The sequence below is a fragment of the Halichoerus grypus genome, chromosome 9 (genome assembly GCF_964656455.1).
Source record: "Halichoerus grypus chromosome 9, mHalGry1.hap1.1, whole genome shotgun sequence".
NCBI classification, from domain to species: Eukaryota; Metazoa; Chordata; class Mammalia; order Carnivora; family Phocidae; genus Halichoerus; species Halichoerus grypus.
This window is the reverse complement of record NC_135720.1, coordinates 93,562,790-93,585,552: the sequence shown is the minus strand read 5'-3', so window position 1 is coordinate 93,585,552 and position 22,763 is coordinate 93,562,790. Positions and strand designations below refer to the sequence as shown.

The 22,763-nt window shown below is 38.3% G+C and overlaps 1 protein-coding gene across 22 annotated transcripts in view; it reads right to left on the bottom strand.

Annotated features, from left to right (window-relative positions):
• Nucleotides 1-22,763, bottom strand: part of DST (dystonin) — a 470,287-nt gene that overhangs the window by 201,070 nt on the left and 246,454 nt on the right. For 19 of the 22 annotated variants that reach the window (XM_078055192.1, XM_078055195.1, XM_078055193.1 and 16 more), the window contains 3 exons: nucleotides 21,691-21,780; nucleotides 19,360-19,437; nucleotides 16,746-16,838 (listed from right to left, as the gene is read on the bottom strand). In XM_078055192.1, the coding sequence (XP_077911318.1) occupies nucleotides 16,746-16,838; nucleotides 19,360-19,437; nucleotides 21,691-21,780 (261 nt within the window). Of the gene's footprint in view, nucleotides 1-16,745; nucleotides 16,839-19,359; nucleotides 19,438-21,043; nucleotides 21,143-21,690; nucleotides 21,781-22,763 lie in introns of all 22 variants that reach the window. The other 3 variants (XM_078055212.1, XM_078055211.1, XM_078055213.1) reach the window with 1 other exon arrangement.

The window sequence follows — 22,763 nt, the reverse complement described above, 5'->3', positions numbered from 1 at the left end:
AGTGAACGCCAATGTCAACTCACAGTATCTTTCAAGAGCCAATTATGACAGGACATTAGAATGGTACTGAACTCTGCAAAGCTTCCACCTTCTTCTAGAACTGAGTCTAACTCTCGGGAATCTGAAGTTCTTATAAACTGTCATATCTTGGTATGCATCTAAGGAGCTTTCTATTTTACTTATAATCGGAATAATTCTCTTGGCTTATTTTCTTTAATTTTTCAACTAAGCAACTTCACTGACTTTTTTTCCGGCATATCTGCTTTAACTGGGAAATTTTAATAAATAGTTTATCACAGATCTGCTTAAATTTACTTTTAGTATTATCAGATATAATTGGTTCAATTCCCACATGAAAATGGTACTGAACTGGTTGAAGCAAATTAACAGAAAAACACCCAATCTTCATATATTTTTTGCTAAATATATATATATTGAATTGGCCAAATCTTTATTTCACTTGAATTACAGAAGAAATGTTATTTCCTTCGCATAAAGCCCAGAAGATGGTGGTGACACTACCAGCCTAAAGCAGAAAGGGTAATTTGCCTTTTACCACCATTCCATCTATGTGTATTCCTCTTCCAAGATAGTTCAAAGCAAAATTAGAAAGAGGAATCTACAAGATTTTTATGTGAAGTGCAAGTATTTTCTAGAGCCCTGACAAAAGCTGGTTTACAGAGAACAGTTCCGGGTTTAAAAATATGCGACAGTAAGGCATTCTCAAAAACTGCATGGTCACGTTATTAGAAAGTGGGTTCTCCAATGGAGATTCTAAAAGCATTGTTCTTACTGGAATTAGAACAAATGCTCAGAAAAATCTAACCATTAAGTAAGAAGTCCTCAAAACCATTTGATTTAGAAATATGGCTGCAGGCTATATATTTTACCAAAATTATTTTGAGCCATATAGGGCATAAAAAAAGAATCTAGATACCTAGTATATGAAATCATTTTCATAGTTCAGGATCCTGAGCCTTGAGAATAAAGAAGTCACTATTTCTGTTTTATCTTTTCACTCCATAGAAGATCAAAAACTGAAATTAAAAAAAACAAAAACCTCAGCCTAAAAAAAACTGCTACCAACAAAACAAAGTTCTCATACTCTTTACTACCTTCACGTCTCTTTTTCCCACATTACCTCTACCCTTAGACACAACACTGATACTTTACTACATAATTTCCCTTCTCCCTCTTGGCAGAGCAGAGACAACATACAATGATTGAAACAATAATAACTGGAACTAAAAGAAGGTGTTGGGGGCTGTAGGAAAGTCTCGGGGTGGGGGGTGTAAAGAGGTACAGACAGAGAGAATTCAAACACAAGAAAGCAAGTCTAACCCAAATGCACAGAGTTCTAACTGTGGTGGCACCAGGCATATGCCTGCTCAGGGATGAGCTCCGTTTCATAGTGCACACCGACCCAGCGCTTCATAAGGCACTATCGGGCAACGTGAACCAGTCTCAACAAACAGCTCGAAAGACACAACAAATACCTGAAAACAAACAGACTGTCTTGCTTCTGCAATCTGGGATCGAAAGAAACCAGTGCTAGAACTCTCAAAAAATAAAAGCATGAGCTGCTCCAACTCTTCTAAAACCTCGTCATGTGTATTGACTCGTCCTGCCCCTCACACTCAGTCATCTGCTAGTCTCCCACATCCTTAGGGAAGACACAAGCACCTAATAACATGGATATATTAGATGTCCTAAGACTGTGTTTAGGGGAGAAAAAGGGTCTTCTATTCCGTTTTCTCTCTTTCCCCACTACCAATTATTGAGTTGCGGTAACTACTATGCTTGGTCTGGACCATCACTTCTAGTCTCCAATGTCAATACCAATGACATCTTTTAAGACACAGTCATGAGAGACCTGGAATAATATTGGGCTCAAAAGAGCTTCCATCTTCTTCTGGAACTAAGCCTCAGTGTCTGGATTAGTAACAGTCTCCTAACTAGTCTCATTGCACCAAGGCTTGGCCTACTCTCAAATGCCAGTTCAGGTCGTCCTTGACTCTGCTGTATTCCGGCTCAGTCTTGGCTGATCTCTCTAGCCTCAAGCCATTCCCTTTTCGATTCTATCATCAATGAAGTTCAAACCATGTGGACCACATGTTCCCTCTCTCTTAGGGTCCTCCATTCAAGCTACTTCTCCCCTTCAAACAGTCTCCTCACACTCTGCCCAACATGACACAGATTAGGTGCTAATATCTGCTGAATAAGAAGGGGGAGAGGAAAGAAGGAAGGAAGGAAGGAAGGGAGGGAGGTAAGGAAAGGAAAGGAGGGAGGGAAGAAGAGAGGGAGGGAGGGAAGGAAGGAGGAAAGGGGAAAAAGAATGAAAGATCAGAAACATGGTTCATGTTTTCACTTGATATGAATGAGTTTTAACCTATCATTGTCATGTAAAACGTGTCATTTTAGAAAAGTAAATGGTTTCCAATGAGCCTCACTTTCCAATAATAATAGAATGCCCTGACCACTGCACAGAAGTACCCAGCAACAAGCACAAGCCCAGAGGACACTCAGCGAGAGCCCGACATTAAGTAGTAAAACTAAGCTTCATCCGCATCATTTCTCTAAAACAATTTCACAAACTTGACACAACAGATAACCTCAAAATGTCTTTCTGATGAAAGAAAACAATCCAACATATCCCATCTCATAGCGCACTCTGCTTTCATTCACAGCTTATTGCTAGATGACCCACTTACTGCTAAGTGAATGGCAACTGCCTCACCGTGTTGGTCAGCTGAGGCTGTAAATGTGAAAGTCCTTTGAGCAAAGTCAATGCCACCAGACAACTGGGCGACAGGAACACCCTATTTTTACAGATGTTGTCATGGTTCTGGCATGCACTGATAACACGAGAACAGCCAACTTGCAAAGTTGAGTCGGATACTCCCTAAAAGATTCACTTTATTTCTTTAAAGAATGCTTGGATTTCATTCTTCTATACAACGCAAATAATGCAACTTTTTTTTTTATATTTTAAAATAGTTATAATTTGCTGAAAAGATTAAAAAGTTTAATCAAAGTTACTACTTAAATAATTTCTGTATAACACCGGAAAAGGTGACATCTCTGAAGGTAAGAGAACTAAGATGTTTCGCTTACAGAAAGCTATAAATATGCTTAAGGATTAAGCAATCAGGGGAACCCAAACTGAAAATATGCAAAGCCATTTGAGGACCCCCTCATTTTACCGGTGAGCAAGCTGAGGCTATAAGAAGTGAAGTGAATTGTCCAGGGTCTCACAGACTTAGGTCTCCTAAATTCCAGTCCAGAATCTGCAAGAAGTTTCTCCTTCACATTTAGAAAAGAAATCTATCCTTACAACTCACACTCATTTTCCCTCCGGGTCAGTAGCCACAGGGGGTGCTCCCTTTCCATGCGCCATCTGCTGGGGAAATGGCTGTACACACACGGGTCATGAGAGGGACCCCCTACCTTTGCCTTAACCCCTGAAGTCAAGCCCTTTTCACTGGAGCTTCTCCGTCTCCATATTGGCCAAGCAGCTGATACGTAGAACTCTACACATTTTCAGAGGAAGATACACCCCTGGATCTCACACATGAACTGAAGGTCAGGGTTCACGGAAATATTCCTCACTAAACTAAACACAACACCTCAACTGACGGCCTTCCCTCACAGAACAACCGATTTGCCTCCAGCATTATGTTCTCTTCTTCTGTCATACCAGAGCTACTATCAACAGTCTCTAAAATGTTCTAAGATGTAAGTAACCAATACAAGCTCCAAGAATTGGTTATTCCTAGGGTTATTTCTGGTCTAAAAGGTAGACAGAATTTTAAGCTAATTATGGAGTTAGAGGAATATACTGTCTGACAAACAGGTATTCAGGAAATATTTGCTGAAGATAGAGTGAGAGGATGAGTGGAGTTGGGGAGACAGAAGGTGGCAGCGTATTCCGCTTAGGGCAGAATGCTTTATGTCCAAAGGAAAAAAAGAAATGCCATGTTATAACTTTTGAAACAACATATAGCTCTTCTAGTCAGCAGATGGTTACAAAGTATTTCCTCTTTTCCACAGAAGCAGAAGACAGTAGTAAGATAGAAAAAGTATCAAGTACTTCCAGTCTAATAAATCCTTTTCATATATATTATCTCATTTAATGCTCAAAACACACCACCCTGTTTCACAGATGTGGAAAATAAGACCTGGGTTAAATTTCAGCCTTCTGACACAAGATCTCATAAATTCTCTTCCCTCTGCTACATCAAATGTGTACTGACTCCCTACAACATTCCAGAAAGAGCTTTACCTATCAGTGAACCATCTCATTTTATAGAAGCAGAAACTGATCTTTTAGAAGATTTATTTCTTTATTTTAAGGAGGGGGGCAAAAGGAGAGAGAGAATCTCAAGCAGACTCCCAGCTGAGTGTGGAGCCCAACTCGGGGCTCAATCTCACGACCCTGAGATCATCACCTGAGCTGAAACCAAGAGTTGGATACTTAACTGATTGAGCCACCCAGGCACTCTGAAGCAAAAACTGATTTAAGGGACACACAGTAAATACAGAAATGATACCTAGTCAAACATTCTTCCTTGCAGAACACAAAATAACTATTGGTTCAGAGAGGCTTGGACACAAGAGTAGTATCAAAGGAAATTCAATTCTTTCATATATTTTTGTTAAATACAAAAAAAAATAGAGTTTATACTCTATTTGAGAGAGTTCAGGTATGAATAAGAATGAAAGCTGCAGGCTGGAAAAGATGGATCTCAAAATTCTTCTACCTCTGGAGTCTCTTAACATAATTTTTGCACAAGAAAAAGTGTAACATTGGGAGAAAGACTGGCACAGAGCTGTGGAAGGTGGTGACCTGTGTTCAATTCCTGACCACACCACATACTAGCCCTGTGGCCTTTCTGGGCCTCAGTTTCCTCTCATGTAAAGTACCTCCTCACAGAGATGTTGAGAGACTACAATGACACATGCACGTGGTTCAGAATAGCACCTGTCCTAGAGTGAACCATGGTGAGGACTATCGCTTAAACTCTTTTATTCACACTACTTGACACTACAGTCAGGCAAAAGCAAATCCCATATTGAGTTTGTCAACACAGGCAAAGATTTCCAAGCCAAGACGTTTGCTTCCAAAGACAACCTCTTCAAAGATGTTTTAACTATTTTGGCAGAAACAAATGTAATCAACACATTTTTAGTGAGTGCTTCCAAGTTTCAAAAATGTGTGAAAATGCTCCGCAAAATATTTTTAACAGCAAAGATGGCATAAATATTTTGAAAATTCGATCTGGCTAAAACTGCCTCCTAAAAGGAAGAGTTAATTAGAGGATAAAAGCAAAAAGTTGATAAAGTTCAAGTGCTAAGGCTCTAAATTAATAGGTACCTTTAGCAAATGTTCATTTCTTATTCAAATATGGGGGGAATATAACTATTTTTCTTGTACAGCCATGGTTTTAAACTTTTTCATGTCCTTCATTTAACTGAAAAGATCAAGGCATTGATAGAGACCCAAATTCTATGCAACTATTTTATAACTAAACTTTCACAGACTGGTTATGAAATCCAAAAAACAACTAGCAATGTTGTTTAATTTAATGTTGTATTAATTTAAAAAAATAATAAGTGTATTTTCATTTAAAAAGATGAAATGGTTCGGAAAGGAATGAGTTATTCAACTGTAAACCAAATGAACTTTGTTTTCAAAATCTGTAAACCAAACCTATCATATAAAAGGAAAAACATGCAGGTCTTATCCTAGTGCTTGAATTCTTTTTTTTTTTTTTAAGATTTTATTTATTTATTTTGAGAGAGAGAGCACAAGCAGAGGGGAAGGGCAAAGGGAGAGGGAGAAGCAGACCACCCCCCCCAGCAGGGAGCCCAGCGTGGGACTCGAACCCAGGGCCCTGGGATCATGACCGGAGCCGAAGGCAGATGCTTAACCAACTGAGTCACCCAGGCACCCTATCCTAGTATTTGAATCCTAAGTAAGAGTTCTGTAATCTAAGATTCATAAAAGACTTGGCTTAAAGAAAAGAATATCAAATAATTATATTTCAGTGAGTTTGAATATTAATGTATTCTTCTAATATTTTGAGATGGTTCTCAATTTTTTAAAGTCTTTATAAAAGTCAATTAAAAAAATTAAACTCTTGGGGCACCTGGGTGGCTCAGTCATTAAGCATCTGCCTTCAGCTCAGGTCATGATCTCAGGATCCTGGGATCGAGCCCCATGTCAGGTTCCCTGCTCGGGGAGAGCCTGCTTCTCCCTCTCCCTCTGCCCGCTGCAGCCCCTGCTGTGCTCTCTCTCTCTGTCAAATAAATAAATAAAATCTTTAAAAAAAATGAAATTCTTCATTACGTAGAGATTGATAATATAATTTGCACAATATCCACACTCCTTATTTCTCATCCTTCTCTCCTTGGCTTCTTCCCTTGGTTACTGCACTATACATTGGCAATTCACCAGAGGATTAAAAGGAACATAAGAATACTTCAGTTTTCATTAGTTAATATGGCTACATGGTGAAAGGTGGTGACCTGGGAAGTTAAAGTTATTCATGATTATCATCTCAAAGGTCTAACTTTCAGGTGACTAAGTTTACAGTCATGGTCCCTGTCATTTGTTTTAAACAAACAATGGGACATACTGCACACAGAAAAGATCTGTATTTTATTTCTCTCAGAGTGCCTTGTTTTGGTTCAATATATAACAGGTACATCATAAGTGCTTAATAGAGAAATAAAAGAAGGGAGAGATGGAGGAAGGGGTGAAAACACTAAACAAAATGGGATGCAGTTATATACATGAATTCATAGAAATTTAGAAGTGAAAGGGATGTATATGGGGAAAGGTGGGTAACTTGTAACAGGTAAGAGTCCAGCTTGGTAGATATCTGGGTGAACTCCAAGCTCTTCCACTTACTGGTTCAGTGATTTAAGCAAGTTATTTAACTTTCTTGAGGTTCAGTATCCTCCTCTGTAAAATGGAGCCAAAAATAAAACTCTTTCATAGGCTTGCTCCAAAGATTAAATATCATAATGGTGGAGTGTCTGGCATATAGGACTCAATAAATACCATTATTATTAACAGTAGTATCATGGTCTAGTCCAATATCCTCCTCTGCTAGAAAATGGAGACTTAAAGAAATGGGGGGAAAAAAATAAAAAAGCTAAGTCATACAGCCCTCTGGAGGAAAGCCTGACTAGAACTCAGACCTCCTGCCTTCCGGGCCCATAATCCACACTGCTTATCAGAAAAGCTACCTTGAGAAGAGAACGAGATACAAATGCTAAGATGGGGTGAAAATGGTTCACAAAATTTCGTGTTTTTAAGCAACATGTAAGAGGGTGAATAAAACATAATGCCATGTTCTCTCATGCCCCACCAGAAGATATTCTGATCAAGTTAAATCACGGGTAAGGCGTCTCCAATAAGCATTCCAGATAATTCTACTGCAGAGACTCTGGAGTCACACTTGGAAAAGCACTGCTATAGAAGAAGAGTAACAAGTGCCCTATTCCTAGTCTTGGCGATTAGAATCATCTGTGGAGCTCATCCCTAATCTATTACATTAGAATCACTGGAGTGACATCCAGGCACCTGTAATTTGTAAAAAGCTCCTCGGGTGACGCCTACAGTTAGAGAAACAATGGCCTATAAACAGAGAAAACAACCAGCTTTGCTGAAATCAATGTAACAAGACTAGAAAGAGGTGGGATTTGTGAAACTAGAAAAGTAAGAATGCTTTGTGGGAAAAGCTCAAAGGCAAAGGTTGGAGACTTTGTCACAAGGTACAGGAAGCACGTGAGTCTTAGACAAATAAGAAATCTCTCAAGAAGGTGACTGCAATGAGCTCATTACTCCCTGTCCCCAACCATGGCCTGCCTTTGCCACCTCTGTTTATAACACTCATCCTTCATAGATGAACATCAACTCCTATAAACATCAAGCCCTGCTCTGACCTCACAGCAACATCCTTCAAAACTGACAATCAAAGTAGTTTGCTGAGTAGTTCAACTCGGCTACTGCCATATACTGTGTTGCTTTAAGGACATGACTTAACCTTAGTTCTGACTTCTTCATTCTATTAAAGAAGAACTATTCTGCCTATTCATACAGTTGTTAAGATAAAAGACACAATGTGTCTGAAATCCTTTTTCCAATTCCAAAGCAATACACAAATCTAAGGTACTCCTTTTTTATTTATTTACAACTCCTGACCCTAGTCAAGATTAACCCGATCATGAGATTTCATTCAGTAGGCACTCAAGGAGGTGCTGGCTGAACGACCTCCACAGAGCCCTGCGCCTGCAAGAACACTCTAGGTCAGCACAGGAATTAAAAGAGGAGGTAGGCTGGTCACCTATACTAAAAATGATAAACTTCACAGGACCAGGGAAGTTTAAGTCAGAGGACTGAACTAATTCAAAGGTTAAGAAAAGCTCAGAGAACTGTACACTATTCTACTGGGAGGTTAAACTCAACGTCATCAACCCCAAACCTGCAGATAACTGACCAAGGAAAGAACAGATGTGACAGGGAAGATATGAAAAAGATCTTGAAAGGAGCAAATAAGGAAGGAATGCTGGCTAACCAGTCATTTCTGAGATGTAATGCTAATAAAGGGGCTAAGTGCCCTCATTAGCATTTAATTCTCCAATAAAAAATGCAGAAGCCAATGCAAGATAAAGAGTTGTGTGCATAGTTCTAACCAAAGGTAATTGAGCAAACAGAATCAAACACCTCCAAGGTAACAGGAAGAATGTCCTACGGGGAGTACCCAAGCTGTTGGTTCTGATTCTTTGTAAGCTCCAGAATGAAGAGTCTTTATCTGGACTGCAGGGAAGTAAGACGTCAAACTCCTCAGATAAATAATGACTATCCCATTCAGCTTTTACCCTAGAAGATATGAGGCTTTGTTAAGTACTTCCATAACACAATTATTTAACAAATCTAACTGGCAGGTTTGTGTCTTCTTAGAACACATATATTTTCCACAGAAGTTTCAAAAATCTACACCAATTAGAAGGGTAAAATCCTTGGCATGAGAATAAAACAAAAAAAGGCTTATGTACCACTTAGGAAACAGATTTTAAGAATTCCCATTATTGAAAACATGTAAGGCTTACAAGAAGCCATATTATATACAAAAAAAAACAGCTGGAAAACATGGAGCAAAGCAAGTGGTTTCATTCCTAAACACAGAACAGCTAAGTAGTTTCCTTTTGCACTGACACAGACTCTATGCTTTCTTTTCCAAAATGTAACCACTGAAAAATGTAAATCTAAGGGCTGACATACTATTGGCAAGGCGTAGCGGCATACGTACACGGGAAGAGCTTCCCAGAGCTCCACAGCTAAGGCCCGCGAGGATCATGCACACTGACCCTGATAAAACGTCATTCTGTTGCTCTGCAAATGATCTCCGCTGACCTCACCAAGACTATTTAACATCACATACCCGACTAATGTCCAGGGTTTTTGTTAAAAGACAAAGTGAGAAAGAGCTTAAAGAAAAGACCATCCACTCCCACCTAGTAACAGGTAGAGGCTGTCTAGGTAATGCATATCTCAAGCAAGTAAATAAATACTCACATTTTAAAGACAAGTGAAAACCCCGGAGAAGTAACTTGTCTAAAGCTAAATATCAGTGTTAGGAATAAAGATCTCAACTTCCTGGCAGTCAGTGTCATACTGAAATTCCTAGGACATGCTGCCCAAATGATTTCTGATTTTAGACGGGGGCTGGGGAATAACTCATGTAACAAACAAAAGAGATTTGGGCGATTTCATCTGTGATACACACACCAACACACACACACACACACACACAGAATTAAAAGCAATTACGTGAGTGTTCTTGTGCATGAAAACTGGTAGAGAACTGGCACTGGCTTATCAAACTTATGGATCAGCAAGTCAGTACTGACTGATAATTGTACTGTATTCTCCCAATATCCGTCATGAAACTATTATCTTCTCATGACTGTTTTCTGATGCAATTTTTGCCTACACTGCAGCTAAGTTTCCAAAGGCTCTTCCATTGGAAAAGTCAAGGAACGTGAACTAGAGAACTTCAAAAGATGTGCACTGTCTTAAAGCGATGCTTTTCTAAGTCTTCCAACAAAAACAAAAATGTACGGGGGCTTAAATTTAAATGCAATTAAAGAAATGCAGATATCACAGAAAATAAAAATCATACTAATAAAACCTAAGGTTACAAATAACAAAATGTACCAAGAAATCTCCAACTTTCACATAAACTAATATGAAAACTTTGACAAATTACAGAACCTCAGTCGGATATGAGTACCTGAGTCCTTATTTACACCTTAAACTCAGACTCCACGTTTCACTTACCTCATTTCCATCTGTGTCCTTGGAAACAGAGGACACATTGGTACAGAGGGAATGACATCTCTTTTTTTCAAAGCAAAAATGGTACATGTCAGGAGGGCAAAATCTCTCAGTGTTTTGCTTTCCTTGAACTCTGCTATAATTTTTTGATGGGTCTTCAGAAAACCCACTTTTTTCAAATGATCTCTCTGTACCATAGTGAATGGAACTTAAGCTGGCTGCCTTTCGTAACGTTAAAACATCAGTTTTTCTTTGGAATGTTATTTCTCTCCTGTTGGCATCATCTAAATGTTCCTTCCTCTTTGCACAATATGGAGTGCTGTCCCTTTCTGGAATCCTTTCCTCCAGGTCACTAACTTTTGCTTCTGTGCCCCTGTCATTAGCAGGAGAAGTGTCCCCAGGGTGAGACAGACCGCTCGCAGCACTCGGCACCAGTTTCTGTTTCACACCATCAGCTACAACTTGTGTCTTCTTTTGCGGAATCCCACCTTCCAGTGTGGGGTCTGGGGCAGCAGAGTCCTCCCGTGCCAGTCTCCCGGGTGAAAGAGCTCGCTGTTCTGAGAGCTGAATGCCGCTCTTCTTGCCTTCATTTTGCCTGTTGGGCTCTACTGACTCTGTGTTGCCCACAGTTGTCTTGATGAGCTTTCTCCTGAAATATTTTCTTCCGGGAGAGTATTTTTCAGGGCTCAAAGGAGTTCTGGCAGGATCTAAGTACTGTTTTTCTTTCTCGGCTCTGACACATCCACAGACATTCCCCATTTGATTTGTAGGAAATCACAGTTCCACAGATGCACTCATTTCAAAATCCAGGGCTTCCTTCGATCTTCTGCATTAAGTCTGAAAGTTCCACTCTGACCTCTAATTCCTCAGACTTCGTGACCATCCTCTTCAGCATGAGGCCATTTTGCTTATGAGAAAAGCGCACGCAAGAAATACCATGGCATCTTGCCCAGCTGGGTCCCTGTGTCTCATTAGACACCGTGGCTTATTTCTGGCCACCAATCCTCTTAGACAAACATTACTGCTCACTGTAAAATTATAATGCTGATGAGTTTTCAAGGCAAACCTTTCTCTTTATCGTACGAGAAGACTCTGACCCTCACTTTAACTTTCAGTTTTCTGAAATGCAGTTACACTACCAAAGTGTGCATTAACCTTTGAAACTATTGGTGGTTCAACAAATCTGAGAGCAAACAGAAAGCAAATACCAGTCAGGAGTCATTTAGCAAAATGCCTTTCTAAAGTAGTTTCAGAGAGTCTCTAACGTATAATTTTTTTCTTAAGAAACACCAACTAATTCCGGTACTTGCAAAGAAAAGGGGGCTCAAAAATCTCTGTAAATTATACTAAAACTTTTTCAAAACAGCAACTATTGAAAAACAAAAACAGGATGATTCAACAGCTAAAGGAGAGATAATAAATGCTAAATTCCTAAAATACTCAACAAAAATTGTTTCTAAAATCAATCTCATAGGGGTGCCTGAGTGGCTCAGTCAGGTAAGTGTCTGCCTTTGGCTCAGGTCATGATCTCAGAGTCCTGGGATCGAGTCCCATATCGGGCTCCCTGCTCAGCAGGGAGTCTGCTTCTCCCTCTCCTTCTGCCCCTCCCCTTCCCCTCATGCTCCGTCTCTCTCGCTTTCTCTCTCTCAAATAACTAAAATCTTTAAAAATAATAATAAAATAAAATAAATATCATAAAATAGTTTGTAATATTTTTCATATTATGTAATAGAATTTTTCATATTTCATATTACATTTTCATATGCCATTACATTTTCCAAGCCATTTTCCTTATGTGAGCATTAGGATTTTCACATAAGCAAATTGATCAATTTTATGATTTGAAGCATGAAATGCTTAGCCGCAGTTAAACTTCGTAGGTAACTCTTATAATTGTACCCTAGTTAAATATTATTTAATTTTACTACGACCTTGCTATAAAAAGAATAAGTCAATATGGAGCCTGATTATCCAAGGTGTGCATATTTCTAAAACTGAGTCATAGATACGGTAAAAAGAAAATTAGTATGGCATGACTGCACTTACACGTAAGCAGGTATCATCTGACTAAGTAGAAAAACATGATAATTGCCATTCTCTAGGTAGTCTTTAGACTGATCACAAGATGGAACTCATTATACTTTTCTAAATAAGAATATTCAATTAAACAGTCAAGTTAGCACTGCTGCCGATACTTGTCAATGATAGGCCTGCATGAGGATTAATCACTGAAAGAAAAAATTAAACAATCTCTAATGGCAAAGCTGAATCCTAGAAAACACACTGGCAAAAACAAAGCCTCAGATTTGGGTTTATTTTTAATTTTATTTTCGTGTCTTCATCGGCAATGGAACATTATTCATGAGAATGTAAAAGCATAATGGCTGGTATTTGTACTGGCAAGATAAAGGCTGAACCACTGATGTGCATCCCAACCGCCCTTCTCTCCAGCTCTGCCAAACTCACCAACTATCCATTCCCAGGCCACTGCACACTGCCTCTCCCAGAAATGGCCCACTTTAATCTCCACCTGGTAGTGGAGACCTGGCATTCATCCTGCAAAGTCTATCTCTAGTATCAGTGAAAATGTCTCTAACACCTTCCTGATTCTATCACAACATTCCCTCCTCTCCATCCCTTATTTATACTGCAATTGATTCATCACCAGTAGATTATATTTATGAACATTCTCCCAATAGACACAACAACATACTTCATTATCCTAGCATCTCTGGATCTAGCATATGGTAGCTACTGATAGGGGACTACTGTGTTGATAATGCTTACCTTCAGAAAGCCTGACTGGAAAAGAGATTCAATTTGTGATGCTCATAACAAATATTTTTTAAACAATAAATTGATCTTCTGAAATTACTTCCCTTATTTATGTAAAGTATAGAGACAAAAAAAAAAAAGCCCAGTCACTTTGAGGGAGGATGATTACCACTGCTATAAATAGCCTTCTATTTTGGCATAACCAGTAAAATCATTCTAATCTTAAATTATCATAGTACTAAGAAAAGTTATTTCATTTAAATAAGAAGGAACATTTTTATTTTACCAAAACATTGTTATGTTCCACATTAAACAGATCTGGATCTAAATTCTAAATACTAGTGATAAATTAACAGTCATAATATCTTGTCATCTGGGTCCTAAAATACACTGGATTCCATATTATGCCATAGGATCATTAGGATTATATTAGAAGTACTTTCTGTGGCTGGTCTTCCTTTTTCCTCCAGTGATGAAATGCAAAGAGTTTAATACATAATTCTTTTTGAATGACCTTTTGCTTTAAATTTCTTCAAACTTGGGATCTAATTCCTAACCATTTACTCACATTTTGGTCTGTCATTTCCTGGTCTCTGCTCCCAGTCGCTTGGGAGTTGTTTTTTCCAAGGTCTCCAATGTCCTCCTTCTACGCAAAACTAGTTCTCAGTCTTCATTTTCTGTCTTTAGTGCCATTTCATACTGCTCACCATTCCTTTCTACTTGATATTCTCTTCCCTCTGATTCAGCAACACTACGTTTTCTTGTTGTTCCATCCATCTCTCCAAATGTTCTGTTCTTTTCTGTTTCCCCAGACGGATCTTCTTCCTCCTGCACCCCAAATCATGGGCCTTCCTCAGATGTCTGTCCTTAGCTCTCAGCTCTTCTCCATGCATGCTCTTTTCTTGAATCCTCTGAAGATCCCTTCTCTCTGATGGACCCAGTGACCACTTTTATACTGATAAGTCTAAGTGTATTACCCGTAGCTGACTTCCCAGCTCTGCTCATATATCTCCAAGTGCTCAGCACACAGATGCACAGGACGCCCGGCAGGCCATCAAACCACCCAGATGGTCATTCTTCATTCTTTCTCCCCTGACCATCACCCTGTTTCTCTCAGTCGTCTGCTGGTTTGTTGTTTGTTTTATATCCTAGGCTGAACAGTTCAGAGTCATCTTTAATCCTGCTCCTTCATCCTCTGCCCTGTTGCCAAGTCCATTCCTTTCTTCCTTCAAAATGCCATCCCTTGGATTCAGTTTTTCATCCCCATCTGAGTTCTGGCCTTTGTCACTCCACTCGGAGATTACTACCTCAGCTTCTTAGCTTCTATCTCCCTAACTACAGACCCTGCTCGTTTCAATCTATTTTATGTAAAACTGATAGATTCAGTTTCCTAAAACATTATTTTTCAAGTTCAGATTGGTTAAGGGATGTACCCAATGTCATCAACTGTCATAAGTAAAAGTCAATGGTGCCACTTAAGCTCTGCCTCCTGCCATATCCTGGGTGCTTTCCTCGGCCCCACAGTGCTCAAAGTCCAAACACAGCCTGTCTCACAGCTCTGTTGGTAATGATGGGACCAGCTCCCTGCTCCAATAGGCCTTTAATCTTCCCATGTGGAGTTCCTGCAGTTTCAACCCAGCTCAAAGTTCTGGGACCTGATCCACTGAGGACTGATTAAAGGATCCCTGAAAATGCTGCTGAGGACGTCCATATGAAATCTGCTTTTCAGCCAGTTCTACTTAGTCTTTACCCAATTCTAGAAACAAGGTCTGGCTCCATGCCCAAATCCCTGCCTTGGTTTAGTGCTCAGTCCCCTAGTTCCCCAAGGAAGGGGTGCTCTAGTAATGGGGGCCCTCAGATCTTTAGGGTCCTGCCCCCAGCCCCTGTTACTAGATCTCCCTGATAGCAAAAGCCCAGCTGAGGGAACATTTACCTGTATTAGCTACCCTGTAGTCTGGCTGGTGACACCTCATTGCCGGTGTCCAAACTCCTCCTGCCACAATTTTGATCAGCTGCCTGTTCAGGTCCTGGAAACTACCTAGATTCTAATTCCTACAGCTCTCCATACCTGTCAGATTTATCCTGTTCCCAAATGAGCTCCAGATACACTATTTTCCATCATTCCCTTATAAACCTTAAATCCCAGAAAATTTTTACAAATTAAGAAATAAGTCTTACTCCTCTCATGATTTGGTTTAAAACCTCAGCTCCTTTCTGAAGCTGGCAATCTACCTCTTCCTCCTTCAAGGTCTAACTGAACAGTAGTCAATCAGTATGATTTGTTGCATGCCTACTATGGGTCAGGCTCTGAGTTGCACATAGAACACGGCATAAGCAGGAAAGTGGGTAATAAACTAAAGCACGTTCCAGAGTTAGAATTCACCTTAAATCAAATAAAGATGATTTTTTTCAAAATGCATCATTTTACAAAAAAGTAAAACTCCAAATCAGCCCTCAATGAGCACAGATGGATTAGATAAATCAGAGTAAATTAATCTGCATTTACTCAGGGCACCTGGGTGGCTCAGTCGGTTAAGCCTCAGACTCTTGGTACCTGATCTCCCAGGGGTGGGACCAAGCCCCTCCCAGGCTCCATGCTCAGTATGGAGTCTTCTTCAGATTCATTCACCCTCACCTTCTGCCCCTCCCTGCTCCTGTGCGCGCTCTCTCTCTCAAATAAATAAATTCAATCCTTAAATAAGAAAAAATAAATCTGCATTTACGCTTCTCAAATCTAGTTTGAGAAAGCACAGCTCTACACAAAATACAGCTACTTCTAATTCAGGAGATCCCTTTATGAAAATTATACTGCCACCTAGTGTCTATCAACAGGAAAAAGTAGTTCTCAGCTGAGAAACGAGAATACCAACAAAAACCATTCTAAGTAAGTAATGAATCACAAAATGTTCATGTATCTAAACCAAGGGATACTGTCCAATAAACAAAAGAAATGTGTCTACATTCAGTAAAAAGAAATCTTTGTCTTCCAACACTGAGGCTGAAACCACTTAAAAGCAGGAAATTGAACAAAAATCAAAATGGCTACATTAAGGGAGGCTTGATTTTAAACTAAGTAACCTTTTTATTCTCTTCCACAAACCTTCTGTCCTCCCTTCTTATCCTTTTGTTTCAGGAACCAGGAACCACCTTGAAAACATGATGACGGTGGCTGGCTGCATGTACATAATTCCTGTGGAAACCAGCTAGATTCCTGTACTTCCCTATAAAACCCCGGAGCCCCTTCCTCCAGGCAGGCTTGCAGTTTTGGAGGCCTTAGCCTGCTGCAGCCTCCTTTGCCCAGCAAAGCAATGAAGCTATTGTTCCTCTCTATAACCAAACTCTTGTCTTCGCATTACATATTTCAGCTCCCGAGCACAGGTCGGTTTTCGACAAGATTACAAGCATCATCTTATAAACTCATTGATACCAGGAAACAGGGTACCAGGTTCACAGGCAGCATGTTACTTGAAAGGAAACATTCAAATATATTGTTTAAGAAAAGAAGCCTGATATTTATTTTCTTCCATAGGACATAAATGCATAATTCATTCTTCATATGAACTACTTGAAAATCAGCAATGAGAGGCTAAAAGAAATGACAATTAAGAAAAATTAAGCTTACCTGAAAGTGCAAAATTATTGTCCATATTAATCCCAAAGTCAACTTGGGATTTCCATCTGTTATGTCATCATTTCTAATATTCACTAATTTCACCTGTGTTATATGAAAAAAAGAGATAAAGCTAACTTTTTCAAACCAGCACACAAATTACCTTTACCTACATAAAAACAATTCTAAATTACACAAAGAAAAAATCGAAGTGATCTAAATACCAGTAACCCTCAAAATACTGTTACTCCCTATCTTACTCATTTTAGACTGCAAATTATAGAGTAACCAAAAAGGAAAAAACAAGTGTTACTTTGGCTTTTCTTTTAGAACAAATATTAAAAGTACTCACTTCTCGGGGGGGTGGGAGGGATGGGGTGGCTGGGTGATAGACACTGGGGAGGGTATGTGCTATGGTGAGCGCTGTGAATTGTGTAAGACTGATGAATCACAGACCTGTACCTCTGAAACAAATAATACATTATATGTTAAAAAAAAAAAGAAGAAGATAGTAGGAAGGGAAAAATGAAGGGGAGGAAATCGGAGGGGGAGAGGAACCATGAGAGACTATGGACTCCGAGAAACAAACTGAGGGTTCTAGAGGGGAGGAGGGTGGGGGAATGGGTTAGCCTGATGATGGGTATTAAAGAGGGAACGTACTAAATGGAGCACTGGGTGTCATATGCAAACAATGAACCATGGAACACTACATCAAAAACTAATGATGTAGGGGCGCCTGGGTGGCTCAGTTGGTTGGACGACTGCCTTCGGCTCGGGTCATGATCCTGGAGTCCCAGGATCGAGTCCCGCATCGGGCTCCCTGCTCAGCGGGGAGTCTGCTTCTCCCTCTGACCCTCCCTCCTCTCATGCTCTATCTCATTCTCTCTCTCAAATAAATAAATAAAATCTTTAAAAAAAAAAAAACTAATGATGTAATAATGTATGGTGATTAACATAATAAAATTTTTAAAAAGTACTCACTTCTCAAGAAAAAAATACAACTCGAGAATTCTTAAATACTTGAGATTTTAAAATTAGATATAATTTTTTCACTTGAAAATAAGCTTTATTTTACTCTTACCATTAAGAAACTGTTCTGAACCATAAAATAGTTCTGAACCATAAAAGAGTTTAATAACTTTCTCATACTTCTGTCACAAAGTGGGGAAAAAAATCTAGCAACATTTTTCTATTTACCTACCATAAATTGTTACCAAGATAAATAAATATATGTCACTGGACATTTAGAAGGCTGCTCAAATATAAAAATAATAACAACACTCGGCCTTAAAGCTTATTAACTATCAAATTATGCATTTTTAGGTAACCAAAGGCAGTAATGATACCTATCATTTATATCCTGGATAAAAATAATTAAATATCATGAATTAAATATGATAATAACTAACATCTTACTTCCTGGACAAAACACTGCCAAAAACATTTCAGACAAGGAAACATAATTAACCATCAGTTCTTCTGGAAACTTCCACTAAAATTAAGAATATTAAGGTAAATAAAAATAACATTTAACCTATTTAAGCACTATTTATCAAAGTTTAAAAAATAAAAGCACTTTAATGTTCATAATAAACTAAACAAATGAATAATAAAAAATAGTGTTCACCTCTCCCCATTTCCCTCCCTTCCTTTTTCCCTTACTCCATTAACAAGCAAAATGTTGCCACCTCTGATTTCTCAATGTTTTCAGTAATTTTCCATTCTCCTGATTTTCTTTTTCTCCTTTTTTCTACTAACTGAAACATTACCAGTACTTTGCCTTATATCTCTATAATATCACAATGCCACCAAATCAAGATACCATCCAATATGGTGTTCATTCCTTAACATGATTTCTTCTAAAATCTCAAGCTACTTGGAGACTGTTGTCAGAAATATTATCTTTAACTACTTTTGATTACCCAATATTATCTACTATAAAAAACAAAATATTGCCTTACCACTACTAAGTATTAAAAATGTTTATACTAAGTTTTTTTAAGTATTATATAAACTGTTTTTTATAAAAATAATTTTATACACTAAGTATAAATAATAAAGTATTGCTCCACTACTAAGAACTGTTCATAGGCATTCCTAACATTCTGTTGCTACTAAAATGTCATTAGCTTCCTAGGCAAAGCATTCCAATTCTAGCAGAAGGAAAATCAGTAGCTCTTATTCAGATGGAAATGCAGCCACTTATAATTCCTCTGGGCTTACACCTACTATTAACTTCTTTTTCTTTGGAGCAAATGTTTGAACATATTTTTAAATATCTGTCTCACAAAACCACAAACTTAATCATCATAATTCACAAATTTAGCCTTTTTATTCCCTGACATGTTTCTATGTAGATTTACTCAATCATATATGTTTATAAGATTATAATCTTTGGGGCGCCTGGGTGGCTCAGTTGGTTAAGCGACTGCCTTCGGCTCAGGTCATGATCCTGGAGTCCCAGGATCGAGTCCCACATCGGGCTCCCTGCTCAGCAGGGAGTCTGCTTCTCCCTCTGACCCTCCCCCATCTCATGTGCTCTCTCTCATTCTCTCTCTCAAATAAATAAATAAAATCTTTAAAAAAAAAAAAAAAAAAAGATTATAATCTTTGAAAAACATCATACCTGGCGTCTTTTCAAATAGTCAAGTGCAATTTGTACATTCTGTAGTCTGTGAAAACGCATCCGACCTTTTTCTCTGGGCTAAGAATAGAAAAATGCAAGGTATAAAAAACACGATAGTTTCTGATACCACTGACCATGCTAAATACACTTATGATAAATATACCCTATAAATATACTTTATGCTCATCTTCACATGTCAAAACAGTATTTACTATTCAGGTAAACCCATTAGATTTTTTTTAAAGATACTTTTATGATTTTGTATTACCTGAAATTGAATTTAAACAAGTAGGGATCTCTCTGAATATGTTTTATTTAAACATATGCTTTCTTCTATATGTTTTATTTAAACAAAAGAAAATACCATAGAACATACAGACTTTTTATAGTCATTATACTACAATTCTAGCCTACAGTTTATTAGCTTTGGATGCACAGAAAGAATTAAATACCACTCCCCATTTTGCCTTAATAAACTCTATTGTTAAGCAGGTTTTTATAATTACATATGTATGGCATGTTAATGAAAATGAGGTAAAGTAGCATGCAATTAGTATAAAAATCACCAAGAGGGAGAAAGACAGAGTTTTACTTAGTCATGATAGAGGAAGAGAGAAAAGCAATTAAAACCATATATTTCCTCTTTATTTTAGCTTTTTCACAAAGTCGGTTGGACTCTAATAGTTTTACAATGCTTAAGGATGGACATGATTATTTACTGTCTCAGGAAAACTGACAGTCCATAATTCTTTTCCTTGAGAAATGCTACAAGTTTGCAGAAGAAAAACATAAGGAGATAGAGCTGAGAAGATGCTTAACAAAAATACAAAGAATGGAGTTGAAATTTACCACATAAAATCTTCCAAAAGGAAGAAAAGAAAAAAAAAAAACTGACAGCTTAGCTTCTCAAATATGAATAGGTTATTGAAGCCAAAGTCACTATAATGAAACAGACAGCGGACTGCAGAATGGAAAAATAGGTTCTATGTAACAGGTAGAAATACTGTTGATGAATTCATCCACTGGATCCAAAAAAAAAAAAAAAAAGCACAATTTCCAATGGAATCAGGGGCGCTTGGGATGTGGATGACAAAAGAAGCATATCTGTCTTGCAAAGGTGGGCTGAAGTCAACTAAGTGTCATGAAGATGAAACAGCTCTGTGGGTTCTACCAGGACTCCAAATTTTAAAACCTTCCCCCCTTCTAAATAAAACAAGACATAGAAAATATGTAAAGAATGTCCAAATACCTACTGCCAGTATGATTTAAAGCATAAACTTAAATTATAAATAAATGTCCGTAAGTCCTTTCAAATACAATAGTTGCCACATTTGAAATACAAATTCCAGAAGTGGAACAAATTTGCATAAAAATTAGGCTAGTTGTCAAGATTTCCGTATTTATATAAAAGGTATATAAAATTCTTTAGCTAAAATGCCATCATATAATTTAAGCACCTATGTTCAATTACCATGCACTGCACAGTAATGTATAAATAAATTTAAAGAGAAAATATTTCCTTCGTCCTATTTTTTGGTACACACACATCCACCTCACTGTGGGTTTTGGTCCTTTCTAAAATTTTCTAAAAAGGAGCCCGAACCCGTGGGTTACTTCTCTATCACGTTAGCGCTCACCACACTGTAATGGCTAGGTTAGTCGAGTTATGGGGGCCGACACCTACCCCCTTATCCTCATCCTCCACATCCTCATGCTGTTCATATTCGCATGCTTCTGTTGCACTCACCAATCGTAAGGTCTTCAAAAAATCTCGCTCCCTTGGCTAATGAATATAACAGACAGAAGATAGGACAGCAAAGACACAAGACAGACCAGAAATGAAAAGAAGAGAATGAACAGAACATAATGAAGGAGAACAGGTAACCAAGAAGGGGAAGTAATGTTCACAAAAAAGGAAATGACACCTGTGGAATGGGTTAGACCATTTTTCAGAAAGCAATGTTTCTTTCTTTGCTATTTGTGAGTCTTTTAATATGTGGTTATATTATGCATCCAACCTCCGCTAAGCAAAAAAAAAAAAAAAAAAAAAAAAACCCCAAAGGTAAAAAAGAAGCAAGAACAAAAATAGTAGTTCAATTATAGAACTGATTATATAAGCAAAGTAATCAAAGTGCTTCAATCGCCCAAATTCACATCATTTGAAGTCTGAAAATGATTAGGAAGCTATCCAGAACTCTTTTTCAGGCAGAATTCACAGTGCAAAAAAGGTGAATGTGTCAAAAATCTGAAGAGTGTCTACTGACAACACACTGGTCCCATGTGGACAAGATTACATGTTCTTCAAACTAAATTAAGAAATTTAAGACTTACCAAGGTATCTCCCGAAAGAACCTCTAAAAGGGAAATTAAATTGTGTCCATCCCTTAAGTCTTCATAGAGATCATTCACATGTTTTCGAACCTACAGAGAGAAAAGCAATTTAAACTTTTGGTCCTGAACCTGGGATCATCTTTAACACTCAGACAAGAACAGGGACAAGTAGAAAACATTCCTCATATGGTGTTCATTCTCACAGTGATATTTTCATTGTTATTCTCTCATTACTTAAAAACTAAACTTAAATTTAAAAACCAAAAACTAAAAAAGAGCAAACTTCAAATTAATAACTCCTAAAGACACATAGAATTGTTATATTTTTAACATACTAGAATTAGTATAGGCTTGGCCAACTACATGGGGTTACAATTTTTTAAATACAGGCAACGGCAATGACCTTCATGATTCCTGGTATAACAGCCAGGGCAACCTCAGCAGGAGGAGCAAGTTTTTACCCCTTCCCCCAACCTGAGTTGGTCTTCCTATTCTCTGTGCCACAAAACCCAGGATGCCAGAGACACACACTCCATACTTTAAAAATCTAGAAATATAAGCCAGGTGAGGGGTCCATGAGACTCTACGTAATTACTATTTTTGAAACTTCCTTTTGAGTCTATACTTATTTCAAAATAAAAAGTTGTTAAAAATTCGCATGCGTCAAGTTGGAAAACCTCTGCCCAAATCCTCCTCTGTACAACATCAATCTTCTTGTGACGGACGTTTTTTATAACCATGTTAACACTTAAACTAAAATAGCTTCTTCCTCCATTCCACAGGCCTGATTGAAGCTTGTGATTTTAAGAGCGCAAACCATCAAAGATTCCCCAAAAGCTTTGTTCGGTCTGCCAGGGAGGGATATCTCCTGTAAATACTTGGCCTGCTGTAAGGATTGTGCTGGAGAGACAAATGTCAAAGCAGGCTATTAAGATGGCTGTTCCACAGTGGTGGGTTGGCATGTTTCCATTTTCTTACCTTTTAGTGATTCTAGGCTGCGTTACTTTGTGCTGCTCTCAGGAAAGGAGCCAAGGAAGTGGTCTAGAGACAGACACAAGAACTCTACCTACATT